At 36.8% G+C, this 18,729-nt stretch overlaps 1 protein-coding gene across 8 annotated transcripts in view; it reads left to right on the top strand.

Annotated features, from left to right (window-relative positions):
* The window catches only part of DGKB (diacylglycerol kinase beta), a 249,659-nt gene extending 231,899 nt beyond the window's left edge, over positions 1-17,760 (top strand). For all 8 annotated transcript variants that reach the window (XM_063303710.1, XM_063303708.1, XM_063303712.1 and 5 more), the window contains 3 exons: positions 6,342-6,462; positions 8,761-8,821; positions 17,217-17,760. In XM_063303710.1, coding sequence (XP_063159780.1) covers positions 6,342-6,462; positions 8,761-8,821; positions 17,217-17,324 — 290 coding nt within the window. In that variant the 3' untranslated portion in view covers positions 17,325-17,760. The remainder of the gene's footprint in view (positions 1-6,341; positions 6,463-8,760; positions 8,822-17,216) is intronic.
* Positions 17,761-18,729: the final 969 nt, after the last annotated feature.

The raw sequence follows: 18,729 nt of genomic DNA, 5'->3' as shown, positions 1-18,729 counted from the left end.
AGTTAAAATCGCTGGAAGAAACATTAACAATCTCAGATATGCAGATGATACCACTTTGATGGCTGAAAGTGAAGAGGAACTGAGGAGCCTTATGATGAAGGTGAAAGAAGAAAGTGCAAAAGCTGGCTTGCAGCTAACCCTAAAAAAAAACAAGATTATGGCAACCAGCTTGATTGATAACTGGCAAATAGAGGGAGAAAATGTAGAAGCAGTGAAAGACTTTGTATTCCTAGGTGCGAAGATTACTGCAGATGATGACTGCAGTCAGGAAATCAGAAGATGCTTAATCCTTGGGAGAAGAGCAATGACCAATCTCGATAAAATCGTTAAGAGCAGAGACATCACACTGACAACAAAGGCCCACATAGTTAAAGCAATGGTATTCCCCGTAGTAACATATGGCTGCGAGAGCTGGACCATAAGGAAGGCTGAGCGAAGGAAGATCAATGCTTTTGAACTGTGGTGTTGGAGGAAAATTCTGAGAGTGCCTTGGACTGCAAGAAGATCAAACCAGTCCAGGAAATTAAGCCAGACTGCTCACTTGAGGGAATGATATTAAAGGCAAAACTGAAATACTTTGGCCACATCATGAGAAGACAGGACACCCTGGAGAAGATGCTGATGCTAGGGAGAGAGGAGGGCAAAAGGAAGAGGGGCCGACCAAGGGCAAGATGGATGGATGATATTCTAGAGGTGACGGACTCGTCCCTGGGGGAGCTGGGGGTGTTGACGACCGACAGGAAGCTCTGGCGTGGGCTGGTCCATGATGTCACGAAGAGTCGGAAGCGACTAAACGAATAAACAACAACAACAAACCATAAAACAGTGTCAATGGAACCAGTTACATTAGGGAAGTGGGTTCTGGATAGCCACAAATTAGCGGCACACAAGCCCAATTTTCATTACTGGAATAGAGTCTAGACTAGATTGCTTACAAAGCTGCTCTACTGTAATGGTTTCTAATAAATCTCTGGCAAAGAAGATAACACATCATTGTCATTCATTAGGAGGAGGATAGACAGGAATGTGCCAACCTATCGAATGAATACTATATTGTATGGGGTGAATGTTTATTTCAGTAAGGCTAAGCAATTTCTTCCTTAGCAAGAGCATCTCTGATCCTCCCCTTTGCAAATAAGAACCTCTGTGCACAGATATTCAAGTAATGATGATTGCCTGCCAGTCATATGGCTGGTATAGTCACTTAGTCCAGCCTATCTGAGCAAACAAAAGCTAATAAAATGGATGATGCCAAGCAAATCCAACTATGTGAACTGAACATGACACTTGTACATACGGATGTAATCAAGTTGGCAAGCAGCACATGGAATGTTGCTCCCATCTATATTGCTTCCTCCTAAGAAAACTGAGTGATTTTCTCTAATGTAGGAGTGGGTAATCTTTTGGGCCCTTATAGTTTTATAAATTGTGGAATTAGCATAGAGCCTGTTCTGGGTGGGGCAGCCCTTATAAAATCTAAATTATGAATCAGTACCTTCAGAAGCCGAATCTACCTGAGCAGATATACAAATTGACATCATCTCATTTGCATCATGTGAAAGGTGATTTCTGCAGCCTGCTGATCAGCTAGTCAAAGATTGTTGGACACCCACATTATGGAAGACAGGACCTTAAATGGGCTGGTTTCCATGGCCTATATATGACCTTCAGATTGCCCACACTTGCTCTTTTTTTTTTCAAAAGAAGTTATGCTGTGCCAGATTAAAGATTTAATATTATTCATATGAAGTTCTAAGTGCTTTGGTTTTGTTGATCTTCATGCATCAACACTAAATCTGCCTGTGGATCCATTTTGTAGTGAATCTCCTTCTTCCATGTATGATTTTGGGTGGGTGTGGGGCACAGAAAGTTTTAAGGGTATCAAGAGACACTCCATCCTTGTTTCTGGATGGGGTCACATTCCTGTGGATTTAACTAGTTGGACTCTTTCACCTTGAACTACATGGGGATAACCTGAAGACCATCTGGAAGCTATAGCTGGTCCAGCATGCAACAACTCAAGAAGTTAAGGGAACCCCCTATTCTCCTGGATGACATCACTACTGTGAGAGCTATACTGGTTGACTCTTTGCTTCTAGATGCAATTCAGGGCTCATCACTAAGGCCCTAATTGTCTCTGGGTCTGGTATCTTCAGGGGTGCCCTCTCCCAGTGATTTCTGCCTGTCTAATAAAATCTAGTAGGGATGTATATCCTTTGAGTCTCATCTCTGAAGGAGTGTTACCATCAGGGCAAGACTTTTCCTCTGCTGTCCCCCTCCTTTAGAACCTGAGGTCAGATCACTACTACCCTGTCAGCATTTAGGGAAGCTGCTAAGACTTGGCTATTTTGGAAAGCCTTTGGGGACGGATAGAGTGCTGGGTTTCCGCCCTACAGTAAATGATTGGTTGTTACTGGGAGTGTAATTGCTCAGCATGATGATTGTCAGTATTATTTATTTTGGTATATTATACAATATTTTAGTGTTTTAATATTTTGTTGTGTGATGGTATTGGAATGTACATCACTTAAAGTAATCTGCAACTAATCTACTGTGTCAAACATGGAGGATTTTAAACAGACTTTCTCTGACTTCCACCAAGATTTTAAACAGAATCTTTCTGATTCCTACCAAGTTTTTATGCAAGGCATTCAGGACATTTTGGAAAATATGAAGTCTGAAATGGGTCATCTGGTTAAGGATGTCATGGATGAAAATGAGGAATTTAACAGTGACAGAAATCTTTCTTCTAAGAGTGAGATTGGGATTTCTGTTGAGATGCTGGATGAAGATCAGATAGTTGAGTTGGAGAAATTTAAGGGAGAGATCAAGTTGCAAGCCACAAGTGAAATTGATCTTCTAGTGGAACACCATGAAAAAGAAGGGGTTATTGTGTATGGGAGGTCTCCTGAAGAGAAGTTGGAGTTTTTGAGGGGGCAGTTGGGCTGTTCGATTTTTTTAAAGAAAAAAGCTCTGTGCGCATTGTGGGGATATGCAAATGCTCTGGTTCATTTTGAAGTGGGATAAGGGTTTAAGAATATTTATCTGGATTGCTTTTAGGGTTTGGCTGATTTCATTTATCTTTAACAATTTGGATTAAGATTATTAAGGTATAATAAAAAATAAATGTCTATTTGGATGGTTTTGGGTTCAGTATGATTAAGATTATTAAAATTGTTTATTATCAAGTACAATGGCAGACAATGTATATGTCTTTTAGTTGTTATTTATCATAGTAGACAGAAATGTATAGAATAGTAGTAGGAAGGAAATAAATGTTATCTTTGGGGGGGAGTTGATTAGGAGGTTTATATATATTTTTTCTTTTAATATAAGGGGAGGGAGTAACTGTATTTAGTGATTTTTATAATGTGCCAATGGAATGATTTATAGAAATAATATGTTTTTGGTTTAATATAGAGTAAGGGATTGATTATGGAACTTTTTATATATCCTTGCTGTTACAAGTTGTAACTTTGAAAAAAAAATATGTTTCTACACTTTTTTTAGTTTTTTCTTTTTTTCTTTGTAGTTTTTTTGTTTTTCTGTAGCTTTTATCTTTGTTCGAAACATAATAAAACTCTTATAAAATACTTTGATCTGCAACTGAAGCAACTAATAAGGAAATAAATTGAGGAAATAAATAAATAAAATTATATAATAAATCCACATAATTACAGTAAGACATAACCATCAGAGACCGTATAGAGCAGGCAGCATCAATCCACCCTCCAAAGACCCATTGGGAGAGAATAGTCTTCAAATGTTCCCTGAATGAGAGCAAGGAGGGTGCCATCCTACACTCAAAGAGAGAGGGTTCTGGAAATGACCTCCATAACCCCATACCTTGAACTATCTGGAGTGGTAGGACTGTGGAATCCTTGGTGCTCTCTGAGCTTGGTTGTTTGCCTGCAGATATCTCATTACCCAACTAGGTAATATCATCAGTGATAGGAATCAAAAGCATATTCCTCAGACAGAGTGCAAAGAACCTGAAGATTCTATTTAGAGAAGGTGTCCCATAGGAAGTAAGGACCTGAGCCATAAAGAGCTTTATAGGTAATGACCAGAACTTTGAAGTGTACCTGGTAACCGGAATAGTAACAACCAAAATTTTGAATTGTAGCTAGTAACCCACTGCAATGCAGCTACCACATAGTAGGTGTTGCTCTGCTAAACTGGGATTGATCCATCAGCAAGTAGGCAGCTGCATTTTAGACCAATTATAGATTCAAAAGCAGCCCCTAGTAGAATACATTGCAGTTATCCATCCATTAACTGATGAGGCTGGAAGTATTGTCAAAGCATCCTGTTTCAGAAACAGCATCATCTGGTGCCCCTCCAAAGCTGAGCAAAGGATTCCAGCAGGAGCAGCAAGTGCAGAAGGACCCCCATATTTCAGACCTGCAACTTTAGGAGGAGTGCTACTACCCCACTGAGAGATAGTATATCAGATCCAAATGATTTCTACTTGAACAGAGATTTGATCTGTGAAATAAGCAAAGATTTTTCATTGATCTTAAAAAAGTATATTGGGATTTCCACTTCTCATATCAGATCTATCTATACTAAACAATATAGCTGATTATAGATGAGTAACAAATGTTTGGTTAGTTTTTTATAGTTGGAAGAATATTTTCTAAGAAAATTTGTATTAACCAATCTATGAAACATGAATTTTAAGCAAAAACTAGTAATGAACATGAAATAAAATGTTTTTGTTCCTTATCCATCTGTTCCTGGCAACAAGTTAAAGCAAAAGTAGAGAAATAAAAAAGTGTGTGCGTGTGTGTTTTAAGTTAGTACTTTTCAGATTCAATGATCATATATCTGGGTTCACGGATCACATTTAATCATATACCCTGAATTCACATATCATTCTATGCTAATACGTGGTTGGTTAGTCTGTGGTTCAATAGATGCCAAGACAACTTTTCAGAAATAAGTTTTACTAAGTTCAGTATATTTCTTCCTAGCCTGCTATGTGTAAGCTTTTAGTCTAATGCTCCAATCTTATACTAGATTACATAGGAGTAGGTCTCACTTACATCAGTGTAATTTATTTCTGAGTAGGGTTTCCCTTGACGTAAAGTCCAGTCGAGTCCGACTCTAGGGGGCGGTGCTCATCTCCGTTTCTAAGCCTTGGAGCCGGCGTTGTCATAGACACTTCCGGGTCATGTGGCCAGCATGACGACTCGGAACGCCGTTACCTTCCCGCCGAAGCGGTACCTATTGATCTACTCACATTTGCATGTTTTCGAACTGCTAGGTGGGCAGGAGCTGGGATTAACAACGGGAGCTCACCCCGCTGCGCGGTTTCGAACCGCCGACCTTCCGATCAACAGCTCAGCGGTTTAACCCGCAGCGCCACCGCGTCCCTATTTCTGAGTAGTTAAATATAATATTTTAAAACTTTATGTTAAAGTGTTTTTTTCTAAAGAAACTGAATAATTCACATGGGATGATTACATGGGATGTAATCCTTAATAAAGATACTTGGGTATGCAATTTACTTGTGAATTCAGTGAGATTTCCTTTTGAATAAGCATGCGTAGGGTTTAGCTACAATGGCATGTTCCAGTTTCTTGGATATTTGAAGGGCAGAATGCAGTGGGCCCTTCTAATGCCTGCTTCAGCATGCAGTATGCCTTGCTGATCCAAATATACTAAGGCCTTTCCAGTGGATGGACGGACAATGATATATCCCCCCGATGTAATGTACATAGCTTAGAAGACTAAGTTTATTACTTTCCCATTACATTTACACTGAGAATGATTTAAAATCCATCTATTAACCATATCCATAATGGTTTGATTCTGATTTGAGATTCTGATTAATAAATGGATATTATATCATAATTTTCAGTCAAGACAGAGTAGGAAACTGAAGGAACAGTTCAAATTAGCATATTGTGCTAAGTTTTAAATCGTGATGTTTCCTTTTACTTTTTTTTTGCAGTCTGAACACATGCTTTGCTTATTATGGCCTCTTTGATTATATTTGTGGAAAGGTAGCAATACCAAGGTTGTAGTATTTTTTTAAAAAAAATATGAAACAAGAAAATAGCTTTGTTGAAAACAGCTTTACTTCTGTTTTAGTTGCCCCAAGATTGCTCTCTCAAATGACTTGCTAGAATATTCCAAGACCAAATTTGCCTCATTCCAATATATTCTTCAAAGATGCTGTTATTGAGAAATGGTAATATTTTGGCAAGAACCGTTGATTGGTTTCCAGTTTATATGTAGCTATATTTACTGAGAAGACAGGGAAAATAAGAGAAGAGGGTGCTATTCATGCTTCCTCCACAGTTTTTCATTAGAGCTGTGCATTTTGTTTTCAGACCTGAGTGATCAGCTGGTAGAAGTGGTTGGCCTGGAAGGAGCCATGGAAATGGGGCAAATATATACTGGACTGAAAAGTGCGGGAAGACGTCTTTCTCAGTGTTCTTCTGTTATCATTAGGTAAGAACTATCTTTTCCCATGAAAAACCTTTTCCCTGCCCTTATTAACCAGGAAAGGTTATACCAGCTTCTCCAACCACAAGTAATACTTTTCAAGAACTCAGTATCATGAAAAATATTAGTTAGTAGTTTAGATGTTTTTAAGTGAGGTTTTAAGGAAATTGTGCAGAATATAGTGAAACTATTATTTCCTGTAATTTGGAAACAATAGTTTTATTGATTCACCCTAACGTTCAGTTATCTCTTTAAGAGACATATTTTGCTACTTATTCACATTCAGCTTGTGATTAACTTCAGTTACAAGATCCTTTTCACAATAAGCCAGATGAGCTCACATCATACTTGTATACATTTAACATATTTTTCTTAAGTGAATAACTTTGTATTTGCTTCTATTACATTTCATTCTATTAATTTCAGCCCACTTCCTTGACTTATTGAGATCATTTTGAATGTTTCTGTTTTAGCATTAACTATCACGATCAGGCTTGTCTGTGTAAATCAACTTCCTTTTAATCCAAGGCATTAAGAAAAATCTGGAAGAGTACAAAGACCAGGACTGAATCTTCCGATACCCATCTTGATACCATTCTCCAGTCAGGTTCCTGCTGTGGATCTTCCTAGTAGACATGCCATCTATATCATATTTAACTACCCTACCTATCAGAATCCCTTAAATGTTCAGACTTTACTCTAAATCTAGACATACTCTGTCACAGCATTCCAACAATTTACGTGGTAGTAAGGAAACTACCAAGCCAGAAAATGTACTCTGGGATGTAACAGATTTGATTGTGGAGACGTGAACTCATTCAACGTAAATAAATATTCCTTAACTGCATTTCCATCACTCTCAGGCTGTAACTTGCTTTTCATTATGGCCTAACCTCTTCTCAGAATCAAAATTTTAAAACAAGTGATTTTGCTTTTTCTTTGTTATCTATTACCCTTTTGCCATCTTTAGAGCAGCTGCTATACATTATTTTCTCTTCTCTGTATTTTGAATATATTGGAATAAGTGCTATTTGTTGTTCTTTGTATCTTTGTTAATTTAATACCATTCAGCATTTTAGCTTTCCTGATGCCACCTCAACGGATTATGGATGCCTGTATGCATTTTTCTTTGGGTGACTTCTGCAACTTTTCATCTCCCTTTTGTGTCCTGTTCCATCTTTGTATTTTCACTCACCTTTTTGTGTAGCCATATTGCTTCTTCTCATGTCTCCCCTTTTTTTTTTCTCATGGAAACTGTTTCAATCTTCTTTTTTAAGACATTTCTACCTATCTTGTACTTCTTTTCCCATTAGCTTTTCCTGCCTTGAATCTTATTTATCATTAGTTCTGGGCTTATTACAACTGAGTTATAGTTGTCAGATCTCATCATAAATGTTGTGTTCCATTATACACATCTCTACAGATATGTCACTACATTTCAAAAAGTTCAGAAAAGGGCAATGAGGGTGATCAGGAGACTGAAAATTCAGTTTACAGGGAGAGACTGGGGAATTTGATATGTTTAGCCTGAAAAAAAAAAAGATGTCTGAAAGGTGATACAGAGCCCTTTTCAAGTACTTGAAAAGATGTTGCATGGAAGAAGGGCAAGACTTGTGTTCTATCATCCTAGACTGCAGTATATAGTGTAAAGAATTTAAGTTATAGGATGACAAATTCCAGGAGAATTTTAGGAGAATTATTATAAAGGCAAGAGCAATTCAACAGTGGAATCAATTCTCATGGGAAGTGATGAGCTTTTTTCATTAGTTATATTCAGACAGGAACTGGGATGTAATCTGTTAGGGATGCATTAATCTGGATGCCTGTGTTAGGCAGAGAGTTGAATTTAATGTCCTAAAAAGTTCTTTCCAACTCTATGATTCTTTAGTTTTGTGAATGATTTGACAAATGTGTTGGCTCACATACCTCCTGGAGACATGCCCATGGGAGACCTGTTGAAACAATCAAATTGCTAATTTACCATATGGCAAAGTTAAGTAAGACTAGCTTGAGCCAAAATTGTTACATCAATCATACTTATATTTGATTTTTTTTAAAAAGAGTAAATTATGGACTGAATGTGGACTTGGAAATACAGATATACATATTTAACATATTTGCAGTAACTTATTTAACATATTATTTAACATATACATACTATATGTTAAAGAAGGTATTTTGCCTTATTTTTCAACTGTGATTGACTGTAATGTTAGAATGTACTACTTTCCATGTGAGATGTGCTGCATATTAGAACATGCACTTCATTTATTTTCTCTGTCATTCCTATACTTTTTGCTTCAGGACTAGCAAATCTCTTCCTATGCAGATTGATGGGGAGCCATGGATGCAAACACCCTGTACAGTAAGTATGTCTTGATCAGTATATGAAATAAGCTGGTCAAAACAATTAAATTAGTGCTTATTCTATGATCCTGAAGTCCTGCACACACATTTCAGTAACAATTATTTATGCTACACAATGCACAGCTGTATTCATTACTTATGTATGATTCAGTACATATAAGCTTTCAGCTGCACTTTGAAAAAAATGCTTAATAAATATTTCTGGCCATTTAACCTTTCCACCTGATTTTATGCAAACCCATTCAAGGCTCTGAAAGACTTTGTCAGGCTCTGATTAAATAATCAAGGAAATGTAATCATGATGCAGAGAGGATGGGAGATGTCTCTTTTCTAATGTACTCTCTAGAGAAGAAATAGGAAATCAGATTAAATCCATTAGAGTAATTCACACATTACACCCAAGTTTGTCACCAAGTGTTCACTCAAAAGGGAACTGAATGCAATCACAGATGGATGCATTTGTATGCTGATAATTTCAAACTGATGTTCCACCTTTATTTTAAAAAGAACACTCAAGAGAGATAACAAGATAGTTAAAATAACACAATGTCAAACAGTTAATAAGCTCAAAATAATTGGAAACACTTTAAAGAAAAAGGACAGCAAACAATAAAATTTCAGACAAGCAAGCAAATGAATTCAGCATGGAAACATCAACAACCAGGCAAAGGAAAACTCACACGATGAACATATGACTTTCTGAACAGGAAGATCCATGGCTTTGGTGCAGCTCTTGAGAAAGTCTTTTCTGTATCATAGCCAATCACATCCCTGATAGTGAGATGTGAAGAAGAACCTGAAATAAATGAATGAGCAACTTTATATAGGATTCAGCAATCAGTTAGGCACATGTGTTTGCAAGCAAGCTTTTTTAAGGATCATACTGTAGATTTTTAAGTGTACTGTTTGAAAGATTTCTATGCCATCTTTCAACCAGTTGATGTACAAGTCAGTGTAAAAAAATTCCCTAAGAAAACATGAATTATCATTAAATAAAATTTTAAGTAGAATATCAATAAGCCAATACAGGAAAAAAAGCAGATAAAAGAAGCAGTAGCTAATTCAGTGTGCCCAATAAATAAATTACAGACAAAAATCACATAGATAAGCATAGGGAAACAACCAAAACTGTAAATGAAAGCAGCAGAATTAGCAACCAATACTCTAAATAAACTGAACAGACATTGGTCTCATATCATCTACTGTATCTGTCTGTCTGTCTGTCTGTCTATCTTGGGATACCTTTTAATGGTCTGGGTGCTACTGCATAAAAGTCCCTCTCCCCAGTTGCTCTACATTACATTCTGTAGGAAAGAACAGATAGGGAAAAATCCTCCACTTTTTATCAGCTCCTTCCATTAACCTGATCAAAATAGGACTTTGAAACTTACTTTTGGTTTGGTCAATTTTGGAGGATAGGAACATATCCACTCACAAAGGATATTTAGCTATTGATTCCCATTGTGCATGACTGAATGATTGTTTTCTGTTGCGTAAGCTGAGAATATATGAGGAATATAAGGTAACAAGTTCCAGAGAACAATATTACAGAGTGATCAAACAGGGTCACCAAACAGGAATTTGCCAGTGGGGTTTAGCAAGAGTTTAATGGGAAGTCTTTAGTAGATTTTCTCTGCAAGTATGTACTTAAGGTAACCTGAGGGCCAAAACAGAAAAGAAGAAACAAAAGTGCCTTAAGAAACAAGAAGTGAAGATGAATGGATAGGAATTTGCAGTCATGTCTTGTACTGCTTGTGGCATGTTTGCGTTCCTGCCCCAAAACAATCAGGCCTATATTTGTAGCATGTGAATAAAAATAAAATCAGAGGATTTGAGAAGTGAGTAGACAAATTTCTCATAAGAGAGATTTAAGGTTTATCAAATCAAACAAAGGTGTTCCAAGAAAGCAACTCTCCATAAGGAAAATAATCAGACAAAGGAACAAGCTCAGTAGACAAGAGTGACAACTAGAAGCAAGAGACATAGAAGCTATTCTACACCATTAACTGAGAAACCATTTCAAGCCCTACTGAAGAAGGTGCTGAAGCTTCAGGAAAAGAAACAGAAACACTGTGGAACAGGAGAGATGATGGCGGGTTGGTGACTCACGATGACACAAAATCAAAACAAATGTGCTGTGCTCCAGGAGCAAGGATCAAGGATGTGACTTCTGAGATTTATCAAATCTATTGACAATTATTCCTTTCTGTTAATTCATGCAGGGACAAATTATACTGCAAACAACAGCTACACCACCTGACAAAGTAATTTGAATATCTAGGAATAGATATTCAGCTCATGAAGCTGGTGTTGTCATTCATACTTACTTTCATGACAGAACTGAAAGGGGAAAGAAGAGTGACTTTCTACGTAGATGGTGTCAGTGGAAGAGAGTTGAGTCTTTGGCATAAGAAGGAGTACTAGAAAGCCACTCGTGGAAATTCCCAAGTCAAACTAATTTACTTGAAAGAGCTTGTATTTAAAAGGAAATATAATAGTTTGATGCATCAGGTCCAGTGCACCCAGCAAGACTTTGTGTGGAGAACTATATCCTGTTCCTTTGTGCTTAGTGTAGTAGGGCTACACTGTCTTCCCAGGAAGGAATGACTCGCTTTGGAACACATACCCAGCCGCGCTCAAACAATTCCTATCCAGACTCATGCATCTTATTTAGCAGTTAATAACTCATTTGCATACATTTGAGGTTTGTCACTCTGCTCTTTAGTTGGGTGTTATTTTGGAGTTCCGTTCACTAAACTGCATAATACTTTTTTTGTTTACCTATGCACATTTCTTGTTTTATTTTACAAGTTTCTGTTTTTATTTTCTTTTGGGTTCTTTCCTTTTTGCAAAATTGACAATGCAATTTACTGCTTGTGTGCTTTCTGCACCTTAGACAACTATACTGAGATGTAATCACCTACCTTTCCAGTTCAGACTGTTAAAAAAAAAAAGAATTAGTTGTGACTAATTGCCAATTAATTTGTAGTGGTTAAAGGTGGGGGAGGAGCCAAAATAATTGCACCTACTAATTAAAATTTAAAATATTCCAAAGTGTCATCTTTAGGTGTCTGTGGAATACATAATTTCCATTTTGGTTCAGTGCTGGATCCTGTAACAACCCTGAGCTTGACAGCTTTATTAATTTAAAGGCTCAGCAATACCTATTAGTATAAAACATGAAAAAATGTCATTAATCATTTATTTTAATTTTGCGGCTCTGTCATTTTCTCAGTATGTTTAAAAATTATGATGACAACACCATGTTTTCCAATTTACCTGTGTGAAGGGGAAATGGATCACACTATTTAGGGGTGATACTAGAGTACATTATTAAAGCTTAATTAATGCCAAACTAATTAGATTTAATTTCAGTTGGTGCAATGATATTGCTAAGAAATTGTTTTAAGAATTAAAAAAAAACGATATTCCAAAGCACTGTGGTGGATCACTGGGCAAGGCCAGGCTTACATAGAGTATAAACAAAGACAGGAACACTGCTGTAATTTAAAAACTTGCAAATCCCCCTAAACTTGCTTTATATTTAATGGGTCTGAGCAAATTCTTTGACACATGCAGGCGTGCGTGTGAAATTACTCTTTTCAAATCACTAAAGCTACCACATGTTTTTCTAGACTTGCCTGCACTGACAATGGGGACAAGGTTCCAGAGCAGCTCTGAGGGTGAGAAAGACAGGGCTGCATTTAATGATTTGAAAAGAGCTATTTTTGAGTAGCTCTATTGCCTTTGCTCATGTGCACACCCTAACCCTGATATACCCTAGCCCAGTGTTTCTCACCCTCAGCCACTTTGATATGCATGGACTTCAACTCCCAGGGAAGACTTCAACTTCCCTGTGGCTGGCTGGGGAATTCTGGGAGTTGAAGTCCACACATCTTAAAGCTATTGAGGTTGAGAAACACTGCCCTAGTCTGTCTACAGTAGCTGGAGATTTCTTAGCCCTTCTACCAAGGATTTCTCCTTTCATCCCTGTTCTGGGAAAAACAAAAACCATACAAAGGAAGGTGCTTTGGATCTTTCTGCTCAAAGCCAGCAATACCGAGCTTATGTATTATCCCATGCATTATCAGTTTAAGGTCCTCAGTTATTGTTCCTCTGCACCTTTAAGTTTCTGAGCCTTTACATTTGAACAAACTTCAAAAAGCATCTTTAAAAAGTGTACATTTTCTCCAATGGGGTCATGTCCTTCACAACATTTCATATATACCTCCAGTTTCATCTTTCTCTTGTTATTTTGTTTGTTTGCTTGTTAGGCTTTATTTTTTTTTTAGCCTTTCTTTTGCATTTATCCTCCATGTGGACCAAAGCAATAGTGTTTCGAATGGCATCAATAACTTACTTTTTAGGAGAGGCCAAAAAAAGAGTTGCCTTCAGTGACCCAGTTGGTTTAGTACTCAGATGAAAGCAAACAGGTTATTCTGGCCATTAATGATGGCCTTAGTGCCTCAGCAATCTTTCCTTTACTATTTCCTGTCATTGTCACTGCATTGCTCAATTCAGATGTCATTCCAAACTGGGAGTAAAAAAATCTAATGGGTGGATTCATAGATAACATTAAACTAAGTTTTAAATAAACTAAATTATCAACTGATCTGTTGATAACCATTTTTTCTACATGCCACCAAAATACAAGAAATCTCAGAAGCAGAAGCAGAATCCAAAGAAGGATGTGCCCACTTACATTACTTAAAGAACTCCCAAATATTTCTTAAGCATTTTCTTCCCTGCAGCTCATTCGGGACTTTTCAAATACTGTACATTTCTGATAGGGCATGAAGATTTAGAACAGAAATGCATAACATTCTTTGGTCTTAGTGCTGCATGGGGCATGTTGAGAGCTACAATTCAAAGTCAGCCAGGCCAGAGCTAAAATGAACCAATGCAAGCCTTTTGTCCTTCAAAATCCCCCAAGCTTTCAAAAGCACCAAAACGGAGATGAATTTTTAGCACCTCCCACTCTGGGCAGTTTAAAAATGTGCTTTTGGACCACGGACCACATGCAGCCACAAGCCATACTCTGTAGTCTCCTGGTCTGTAGTCTGAGGAGGAACTAAGAAAGTGAAAACTTCCAAGCATCTGAGAAAGGAGGCTGTGGAGGCTCTCTGGATCTAAGCTATGCTTTACATTAAGTTTGCAAATCAATGGTTAATGTAGAATGCTAGTTTGGATACCTGAATTGTGAAAATCTCATTCTGGAATTCATTCCATAATATAAGAGGAGATCTATAGTTGTGCCATTCCACATATAATAATGTGCTCTGGATTAGGCAGTTAATGGATGAGCTCACTCTTTTAAACTATATCCAGATAGGTGTAGTTTGGGGACATGGTCAGCAACTAAATATATCTACACAAAAGACAGTTGTACACATTCACATAAACATCTGTTCTCATACTAACATCTCTCTCATATACACAAAGGTTGTCCTGCAGGACTTGAAGGAAGAATGGTTAACCATAGCCCACTTTTCAATTTTTTTATTGGGCAGGGGAAGAGAAGTTACTTTTTGTTTTTTTCTTTCAAATAATTCTCATCACAATTTTGCTGCAGAAACGTACGCAGAGATAGCTTTCCACATGGACCCTTTTCAGCACACTCGGGTGCTGGTCTGCCTGAAAAGTTTGCATTTCCCAGATCAGAGTATGAACCAGAATAGAGCCTTTGGAATGTTTACTTTTCAGAATTTTGTGTGGCAATTTCCCAAATGTATGCAGAAGGGTATATGTTTTTTTAAAATATGCAGAGAATTTATACATCAGTGAAAATACACTTACAAGCTTTATACAAGAAAAGAGTACTTAAAATGTGTGTGTGGGCAAAATGCATATACAAATGCATCTTTTGGGAGAAATAGGAAAATCCACACCATTTTTATTGTACATTTCTTAAAAAGCTACAGTTGTAATAAAACAGGTTAAGGATTAGAAAACTATAGAGAAAAATAAAAAAAAAAGATCATTTGTTAAAAATAGAAGTCCATGTATGTTCTACATAAGTTAGTTTTGGAAATACAGTAGTAACCCAGGATTTTCGAAGAATCCACTTATCTTTGTTGGGTGTGTGTGTGTGTGTGCGCGCACACACACACACACACTGTATATATTGATTGTAAATTTTCATCCAAGAAGCAGTATTTTCTCTGTTTTAATGAGCCTCTCCTCTTAGTGTACTTTTTTGTTTCATTGCTATTAGTGAATGACAAGTGAAGGATATTCATTTTAGTTTGAAAATGTCAGGTATGCACTTTAAGAGATATATTTTTGCCAGTTTTAATGAGTCGGTGTTTCTTTTTCAAAGAAATACTTATCTGTGATGGGGGTACTGTGTAGATGACAACTGATATTTAATAAGTGATAGCTCTTGTATGAGCAGTAGTTCACTAAAGAAAATGTCTCAGATAGGTTTTGAAAAACTGTAAGCCTCACTGGCCCAAAGGCAAGATGTGACCTTTTTATTACATAATGAGAATCATTTATTATCTCACAATGTATCTTAAAGTCACAGACAAAATGCCACTTTGATAATTGCTTTCAATTAGCTTTGAGCATAGCATACATTCATAAAATGTCTTCTCTAATTTAGACTTGAATTAGAGCAAATTGGAGACATAATCGGTACGAAGGTTGTCTCATTTAAGGTGATTTCTGGTTTTATATCAAAGAAATCAAAATAGGTGGCTATGAAGTAGTCTTTCATAGGATTTTAAACAGGCTTTTCATATTTGATTTGATTTTACTACCAATTAATTAACAAATTAGAATGCTACTTAATCATTTTTGACCTTTTTAACATGCTAGACTTCGACTTTAAATCCTAGTGGTTATTTTCAAATTAAGCATGGAAGTTCATGTTAAGCACAATGAACCCAGAAGTATAAATAAGACATAGTGATATAATTGAGTGCCAATTTTTAATAAATGATGGACACAAAATTCATTATCATCTTAATCCAGCAAAAGCAAAGCAGAGTAGAAGCAGCTTCTACCCCTTATTTGCCAAATGAGGGACACAACAGACCACACTGGGGAGAACACCCATATCACGGGGAGGTTAAATGTGGAACATGGGCTCATTACTGTATTGAAATTCATACCCAACAGCTTTACTCTGTGTAACTGTGTACATAGTTGCAAGCTCCTATTTTTCTATGCCATTCACAGTTCTTTGGATCAAAACGTATATTGAATTCTGTACATATTTTATCCAATAGATGAGAGCAGTTGCCTATATAATTGGAATTTCATATCATATTTGAGATTCCACCAAGTCAAGGGGGATGATTACTGTATGGAAAGAACACCTTGTCTTATTTATTTATTTATTTTAGAATTTTTATCCAGCCTTTATTATTTTTATAAATATCTCAAGGCGGGAAACATAACTAATACTCCTTCCTCCTCCTATTTTCCCCACAACAACAACCCTGTGAGGTGAGATGGGCTGAGAGAGAGTGACTGGCATATGTAAATAGATAGTAGAAGGATGTAAGTTTAAAATAATTGATGTATAGTGTCATGAGCACTGATGGTGAGCAGGAGGGGGCCCCTATCCAGGGGGGAAAATGCATGTGTAGTAGTGAGGAGTTGAGCAGTCATTCAAAGAGACGCAGAACAGACCCGCCTTGACTTTTGGGGTTTATCTGTAGGGGTTTTTTCACACTTCTTCAGTTTGTTAGGATTTTCTGTCTAACTTAGCAGTAATAAAACACTAGAGACTTATTCCTCGTCTCAGCATGGTTCCTGACTGTTAGGACATATAGTAACTTTAATATAATTGATAAGATTATCTTAACCTTTCATTCATATAATGGTCTATTATCAGCTTCTAAAAATTGTACAGGTAGTCCTCACTTAATGACCACAATTGGGACCAGAATTTTGGTTGCTAAGTGAAGTGGTCATTAAGCGAATCCAACCCAATTTTACTGCCTTTTTTATGTTGGTTGTTAAGTAAATCACCACAGGTGTTAAGCAAACTTCATGGTCATTAAAGGAATCACATGGTTCCCCATTGATTTTTCTTGCTAGAAGCCAGCTGGGAAGGTCAAAAATGGCAATCATGTGACCATGGGACGTTTCAGTGGTCATAAATGTGAACTGGTTGCCATGCGGCCAAATTGTGGTCGCATGACTGTGGGGACACTGCGACAGTTGCAAGTGTGAGGACCAGTCATAGGTTGTTTTTTTTTCAGCACTGTTATAAGTCTGAACCATCACTAAATGAATGGTTGTTAAGCAAGGACTACCTCTATTCCTTTGTCCTGCTGAACATTTACTAATAGAATAAGTTTTAAAAGTTAGGAAAGGAGAGCTTAAAATTACTGTATCTTGTAACAGGTGATACAATTGATAACTCTTTTCTCTTTCAACAGATAAAAATTACCCATAAGAATCAAGCTCCGATTCTGATGGGACCGCCTCCCAAAACTGGCCTCTTCTCTTCCATCATTAAAAGAACAAGGAACTGCAGCAAAGAGTAGTTAAAACCTTACCAAATCAAATTTAGCAGGGATTTGGATCATGTATACAGGAAACCCTTCAAGGGTTTTTAAAATATTCTCTACTGCGTAATCATGGAATCAGGAATAACAGTTGCTGTGATGGAGCTAATGTAAAATGATGCTATTAGAATAATTTGTTGCCGCAGTTTTGTAGGCATTTTGCATGAAGAAAGCTAACGTTTACATAAAGTGATAAAACATATTTTTGTTGCATGCATTACTGTCACTAATTTACAGTACAAATAAGCTATGGAACAGGGAAAAAAATGCGACGCTGTTAAAAATGTGATTTTCATACAATATGATCCTCAACCCGCTTGCTTCAGTTTTCAGATGAGATATTTAATTTTTTGGACCTCTCCAGGCCTCTACTGAGGAAAATAGAGAGAGATTTATTGTAGCCTTGCTGCTTACTGCTGACAAATAAATAACACTTCACCAGTTGTCTCTCTTAAATCGAAGTAGTCTATATTAGTGTGGATCCCATTCATTTCAAGACTGAAATATGAAAGATTCATTTATTTTCTATGTTTGGCTTCACTCAGAAACGTATTTAACACATAATACATCCCATTATCCAGAGGAGGATTAACTTTCACATAAGCATGTTCTGGATTATGTTGTTTATGGTTTACATTTTTATCCCATTTACAAACATTTCCGCCAAAGTGTAGGCATAAGAATAGAATTTAAATAAATGTTGCTAACCTTTTTCTGAAATACTGGGCCATTTCATACAATACAGAAGAAACCCTGAATTTTGGTATCAATCCATCCTGAATGCTCACCCATCCTTGTCTCTCTGGGAAATATAAATGTTTGATTCCTGTGTTTTCAAACAAATGTCACAGTTGCATCTCATTATATTTAAGTGGACATCTATAAATGGAATAAGCGAAAACTAGCCAGTGATGTTTGATCTTTTAATTTCAGTTTTATATATTCTCCAGTGCACCAGGTACAGATACAAATAAGCAGATAACATGCCTAATAAACTACATTTTCCTTTCCATCCAACAATGTAGTAAGCATATGAAGAATTAGATTAATGGGTAAATAATTTTCTGGATAAGCTTCATTTTTGCTAACTCTTAATTGCATTAAGAGTGTCTAAGTAACTGTTGAAGAACAGGGGTTGAAATTACAAATTAAAATTAATATCCATAGAGATTCATAACTTTATATAATTGTATAAAGCTCATCAATAAAGGATTACTAGCTTACCTTAGACACATGGGTTCTAATATGTGGATCGACCATATTTACTGGGGCATTATATGTATTAGGCCTTTGCAAGTCTATATACTACTAAAACTCTTGTGTCCGTTTGTCTGTCTGTAACCTTCAGTTGGGTGACAAGGTGGATCATAGGGCAACAGTTTTT

The sequence above is a fragment of the Candoia aspera genome, chromosome 4 (genome assembly GCF_035149785.1).
Source record: "Candoia aspera isolate rCanAsp1 chromosome 4, rCanAsp1.hap2, whole genome shotgun sequence".
NCBI lineage: Eukaryota > Metazoa > Chordata > Lepidosauria > Squamata > Boidae > Candoia > Candoia aspera.
The sequence above is the reverse complement of the archived record's forward strand: the minus strand, read 5'-3'. Positions and strand labels throughout refer to the sequence as shown.